Source organism: Pinus tabuliformis, chromosome 5_2, assembly GCF_031772625.1.
Source record: "Pinus tabuliformis cultivar Carrire ecotype Pingquan chromosome 5_2, CPIR1, whole genome shotgun sequence".
In the NCBI taxonomy this organism is placed as follows: domain Eukaryota; kingdom Viridiplantae; phylum Streptophyta; class Pinopsida; order Pinales; family Pinaceae; genus Pinus; species Pinus tabuliformis.
Window position 1 is genome coordinate 794,393,960 of NC_142306.1, and position 6,479 is coordinate 794,400,438.

General features: G+C 36.7%; 1 protein-coding gene across 1 annotated transcript; it reads left to right on the top strand.

Annotated features, from left to right (window-relative positions):
• Positions 1–209: 209 nt before the first annotated feature.
• On the top strand, positions 210–1,283 carry LOC149161697 (uncharacterized). The gene has a single exon (XM_089434974.1). It carries the CDS (start codon positions 210–212, stop codon positions 1,281–1,283), a length of 1,074 nt encoding a protein of 357 aa, XP_089291100.1.
• The last annotated feature ends 5,196 nt before the right edge of the window (positions 1,284–6,479 follow it).

The following is a 6,479-nucleotide window of genomic DNA, read 5'->3' on the forward strand; positions in this document are numbered from 1 at the left end:
ACTGATGTCTCAGTTGACAGGCCTCTTAGAGCTGGAAAGGCCGATCTTCCTTCAAAATGAATTTTATCCTTTCTGTAAATATTCGAGGCCTGGGAGCAGACATGAAGTTCTTGGCCTTAAGAAACCTTTTTTTGTCAAAGTGTCCTAAAATTATTTTAATCCAGGAAACTATGCACCCGGTTCATATCACAATATCATATTTTCGGAAAATGCTCCCTAATTGGCACATCTCTGCAATTGATGTCGTAGGTCTATCTGGAGGTCTAGCTGTTTTGTGGGACCCTCTGTGGATTAGTGCGAAGGCATACAGCTGCCTTGCTGGTATTCTCATCTCTGCACATGTTAGAGGTCTTAGATGCCGCATCAACATCCTGAACATATATGCTCCATTCCGGAACAGATCTGAATACTGGGAACGCCTATTTGCATCGGAAGTTTTTGATATTGACTCTCTGTTGGTTGCAGGTGATCTGAATATAACTTTCTCCTCAGATGAAATATGGGGGAAGGGTAAGAAAATGGACCCAATCGCATCTATGATTCGAAATGAATTTCTTATGAGAAACTTCATTGACATTCTTCCGTCCACTATTCTTCCCACCTGGGACAATGGAAGATGCGAAGAGGCTTACATTGCTAAGCGGATAGACAGATTCCTTATTCATGCCTCCCTGGTAGATATCCTCGGCATGCCTTTCTCTGTGGTTGAAAACTCCTTCATATCGGATCATCGGCCGATTGTTATGGGATGGACGTCCTTGGGCATCAGAAAAGGAATCCCTTTTAAATTCAACAGACAATGCCTTGAGGAACCTGATTTTAATGATATAGTTGTTAAAGCATGGCGCAAATATGCAAATAGCGGATCTGTAACACATCAGGAAAATTTTATGGATAAGATGATTAATATCCGGAAAGTGGTTAAAGAATGGCAGAATATGAAAAGAAGAACAAACAGAAAAGAACTTCAAGACATCCAAGAGGAATTAGAGAAGTTGGCAAACTCTACAGATTATAATTCTTTATCCTTCGAAAGGAGACGACTCTTCAAGAATCTCCATAAAAAGAAGCTGCTATATCTGAAGAAGGAAGAAATATTTTGGCGCCTGAAAAGCAGGGCCTTATGGATGAAAGAAGGCGATAAAAATTCGAAGTTTTTCCAGAGGTATGCAAATGCCAGAAGACTCAAAAATGCTATATGGAAAATTAAGGACGAGAATGGAGCATATCTAGTCACTCAGCAAGACATTGCAAAGCAACCAGGATATATTGTGGGGTATTGAAGTTTACTCGGTGATGTTTAATGAAGAAGAGAATGACCAGCTTTTCCAGCCTATATCAGAGGAAGAATTATTGGCGACAATGAAATCTTTCAGTAGGGACAAGAGCCCCGGACCAGACGGCTGGTCTATAGAATTTTTTATACATTTCTATGATCATATTAAGGACGATCTATTAAAGATGCTGGAAGAGATCAGAATAAAGGGGAATATCAGCAGGCAGTTGAGCTCCACATATATAGCCCTCATTCCCAAAAAAAAGGAAGCTCAGACTTTTATGGACTATCGGCCAATTTCATTATGTAATACCACCTTCAAAATAATATCAAAGATCATTGCAGAAAGGCTGAAAGGAGTATTATCAGAATCAATATCAAAAGAACAGTATGGTTTTCTCAAAGGACGAAGCATCCATGACGCGGTAGCTGTTACTCAGGAGGCATTATTTTCTATACACTCTAAGAAAAGAGAAGCGGTCTTACTCAAAGTAGACCTTAGAAAGGCTTACGATTGTATTGATTGGGCATATATCAGGTGTTTATTGGCTAGAATCGGGTTGAGGAGCAACATGATCAACTGGATCATGGCTTGTGTCGATCCTGTGGATTATGCTATTATCATAAACGGCTCTCCTACTCCCTTCTTCAGTGCAGAGAGGGGGCTGCGCCAAGGATGTTCTCTCTCCCCTTTATTATTTATTCTGGCTATAGACTCTCTCAGCTTACATATCCATAAGGCAGTTAAAGAGCAAGCATGGCGTCCACTCAAAATTTGCAGGGACATATCTCTGTCTCATAACTTATTTGTAGACGACATATTATTATTTGCCATGTTTTGCAGGTCCACTTGGATGCGCTTTCATATGATAATGGAAAATTTTCAAAGGGCTACGGGACTTCAGGTAAATCTGGATAAATCTTCTATATACCATTCTGATCTCAAGCTGGAAGATGTAATTTGGCTATCTGAGCTATTTGGTATAAAAGCTCATCATATCAGCAGTGGCATTAAATATTTGGGGTTCTGAATCAAAGCGAATGGTTACTCGAGAGCCGATTGGAACTGGCTGGTGGACAGATTCTATAGGAGAATCTCCGGATGGGAATATCGTTGTCTTTCTTTGGATGGGAGAGTTATTTTAGTACAATCCATACTGAATCAACTCTCTGTTTATTGGGCGCACCTATACCATCTTCCAGTGAGTATTATCAACAATATGAACAGTCTTTCTGCTAATTTCATATGGGGGGGTCATGCTGATAAGCGTAAATATCATCTTATTAAACTGTCTGGTATCTCACTTCCTAAGTCGATGGGCGGCTGGGGTTTAACAAGTTTAAGAATCTTTGGTAGAGCTCTCCTGTGCAAGTCTTTCTGGAGAGCTATTCAAGGTGATGGCCCGTGGAGTCAACTGATAAGATCGAAATATCTAGCCAAAAAGAATTTCCACTTCTGGTATCGTAGAGGCTCTATTGGAGCAGCATATGGATCCCCCATATGGCGTAGTTTTCGAAGAATTGAGGCGATCTGCCTGAAGCATCTGATCTGGCGCTTTCAATCGGGGAATAACATCATTATAGGCAGAGATCTTTTCAAATGCGGGACAGATGATATTGATATCCCTGATTCACTTCTTCATCACTTCCATAGAAGTGGCATCTTTTATTGGGACAAATTGATAGCTGATTGGAATGGCCCCATTCCGCGATGGAAAGATACAACAGATTTGAACATCCCCCAAGAGTCTGCGCAGCAGTGGCATAGCATAAAAATGAGGCTACAGAATGGTGGTCTCACCAGAACAAGAGATTCAGATTTCTTAACCTGGAACATCCCAAATGAGGCGGAAAATATATCAGTAAAAGGAATATATCAAAAATTGATCGGACAACATTCTACTGGATCCCCGATTTTTCCACTAATCTTCTGGAAAGATGGCTGCCCTTTGAAGATGATTCTCTTCTCATGGCTCGCATTTCACAATCGAAACCTGACCTGGGAGAACTTATTGAAGAGGGGATGGAATGGACCTAACATTTGTTCTTTATGCAGAGAAGACGAGGAATCAAACTTACATATATTTCTCAAATGCAAGCAAACATATCTCATATGGCAGGAATTAGAAAGAGTCTATGGTTTCAAGCTAGATATGCAAGTTTCGATCCAGGTATGGTTCATAGAATGCAGCAAGAGACATATCCTATGGCGTAGAATTTGCATCTTAACCATGTGGTTTATCTGGAAATGGCGCAACAACTGTATCTTCAACCACTCGAAATTTTCTTCTGCTAAAGCTTTTGATTCTATCTCTGCTTATTTGGAATCACTCCCTCAGAAGAAAATTAAGAACCTATACAAATCCCTAGCCAGGTCTTCTCCTGCTCATCTTCCTCAGCCGACAGCATTTTTCGACGGGGCAGCTCAAAAGGGTCAATGTGGATGTGGATTCCACATAAAGATATCTGAAAAGTCTCATTTCTCTTCTTTCTGGCACGGTGGTCAGGGTTCCAACAATCTGGCTGAAGCCATAGCCCTCACAGGTCTTTTAAAATTTTGTATATTCCTAGACATTCAGCAGGTGGCTATCTTTGGCGATTCGAAGCTATTGGTAGATTCGGTAAACAGGAAAAATTCCATTTTGGCACAGCATCTGACCGGATGGAGAGACAGGATCAACTTCTACTGGAACCGCATGGAGAATTGCACTATTCAGCACATCAACAGGGACAAAAACTCAACAGCCGACGCACTTTCTAAAATGGGTCTTTCTTCCTCTCCTGGATTCTGGCATCTTGAGATAGTATCGGATGATTCCACTTATCAGATCAATGATTTTGCCTTACCAGACTTTTAGTGCTCTGTTTTGCATGATAGTCACTATATACAGAGATTTTGATACAGATATTTTCAGTTTGGTTTCATAGACATTATGTTTTTCTCTATAGATCATAGGTCTTTTGCTCAAGACTATTTGTGGAATACAGATCTGAATCTGCGGATGTATCTCAGTTATTTTATATTCCTCATATAATATATTAAGTTTTTTTTTCTCTGAAAAAAAACTTAATATAAAATTTAACAAAATTTAACATTAATTAATTAATTATTTTATATATATATATATATATATATATATATATATATATATATATATTTAACGGTCACATTGGCAAAATTATTGGTATTAGGGGAGCGGAACAATTTTCTAACGCCAGTGAGTAATTTGTCCAGGATGCTGAATCCACTGAAAATTTCTGACAGGATAGGAACAACTCTATAGGCACAGTGGGTATGTTGTCCTGGACGCAGAATTCATTGAAAATTTCTTAGGGGAGCGAAACAATTCTATAAACGCAGTGCGTATGTTGGCCGGGACGCAGAATCCATTGAAAAGCTCTCACGGGAGCTGAAGAATTCTATAAACTCAGTGCGCATGTTGCCCTCGCAGTGGTTCAGTTCATCCTCACGGAATGATGCTTGAGTTCGAATTATAAATATATTAATATTGGTTTCTTTTACATTCACATATTAATATGTTTGAATAATGTTGGAGTTTGAATTATAAATATTTTAGCATAAATTATATTAGATGGTTTTAAATATTAACCATAAATTAACTATATGGGATAGTTCAAAATATTAATTATAAATTAATGATTTGATTAATCTTAAAAATAATTTTATAATTAATATGAATCACAAAAATCTAAAATCAAACAATATAATAACATATTATACTAATATATAAAACTAAAGATAAAAATATTAACCATAAATTAATTACATTAGATAATTTGAAACATTAAATATAAATTAACAATCAAAATAATATTAAAAACAATCTCATAATCAATATAAATCACAAAAATCTAAAATCAAACAATATAATAACCTTATACTAATATATAATATAAAATAACAATACTAAAGATGAACCACACTAGTTGGTTCGAAAAGCTTCGACAAATGATATTCCATATAAATTTTACCTGAAAAATCTTTCTCTAATATAAAATAACATATTAATTGAAAAATTTTATTACATTACATTTACACATCTTTATCAAACCATTACAATTTCAATAACTAATTGAACAATTTTCATCAAAATATTTGAACAATTTTGATTTCAACGAACCATTGAACAATTTTAATTTTGATTTCCACAGCCCATTGAACATTCATCTTGATATTTAAACAAATTTTCATCTGCGAGATTAGCCTGGATATTGTAATGGAATGCGGCTTATCGAACGCCATCAAAAATCCAGTCCATCATGCCAAAATTAAAAGGAAACGTCACAGTTATGGCGAATTTTATTAAGGAGAGACAGTGTCATATTGTTTATTAATAAAACAAAGTATACTCATTAGAAATGGGATATAGCTGCGAATGAGGACGGTGTACATTGAACGTAGCTTCAATACCTGAGCTCAAATAGATGAAGCTCATTGAGCTACAAGACACCAAAGAATTCCCATGTGACCAGACAAAAAGAGATTAGATCAAATGTCACATACCAGAAGTTTCCCAGAAATCTAAGCAGGCAGGAGTATGATAAACGATGAATTGACATAACCAGGAGTATGATAAACGATGAATTGACATAACCAGACGAAGCAATATATGAACATAGATGTGAACATTTTATTCATTCAAATCGTACAGTACACTTAAATTATGAAGGTGAAATTATACTTATCAGTTAATAATAATACTGCATTTCGATTATGCAGGTGAAGTTGCAAACATGTATTGGGCTGCAATTTGATTAATGAACTTGCTTCCCATCCAAAAGAAAATCAAGAATCAAGAAACCAAAAGAAAATCAAGAATCAAGAAACCACATAGAAACAAAAAGATACCACATAAAAACAAAAACAAAGAAAGTATTATGTACAAAGGTTTGGGTACCTGTCTCTATTCCTTTTCTGAATATACATTTTATCCCAACAGAAAAAAACGGACGATACATCTCAATCTTGATAAATTCTGTGAAAGTATAGGTGTCTGTATCTGTACACTATTGAACATGGTTGCCAAACTCTACTGATCATTATTTTCGTCATTACATTCAGCTGGATGATCAGATGGGATGACTGGAACCCTCTGTGTCTCTGCCAACAATCATCGTAGATAAACTTATATGGCGAGCAACGGGAGATCTTGAAGATGACTGCGATCCAGTTGGTGAACAA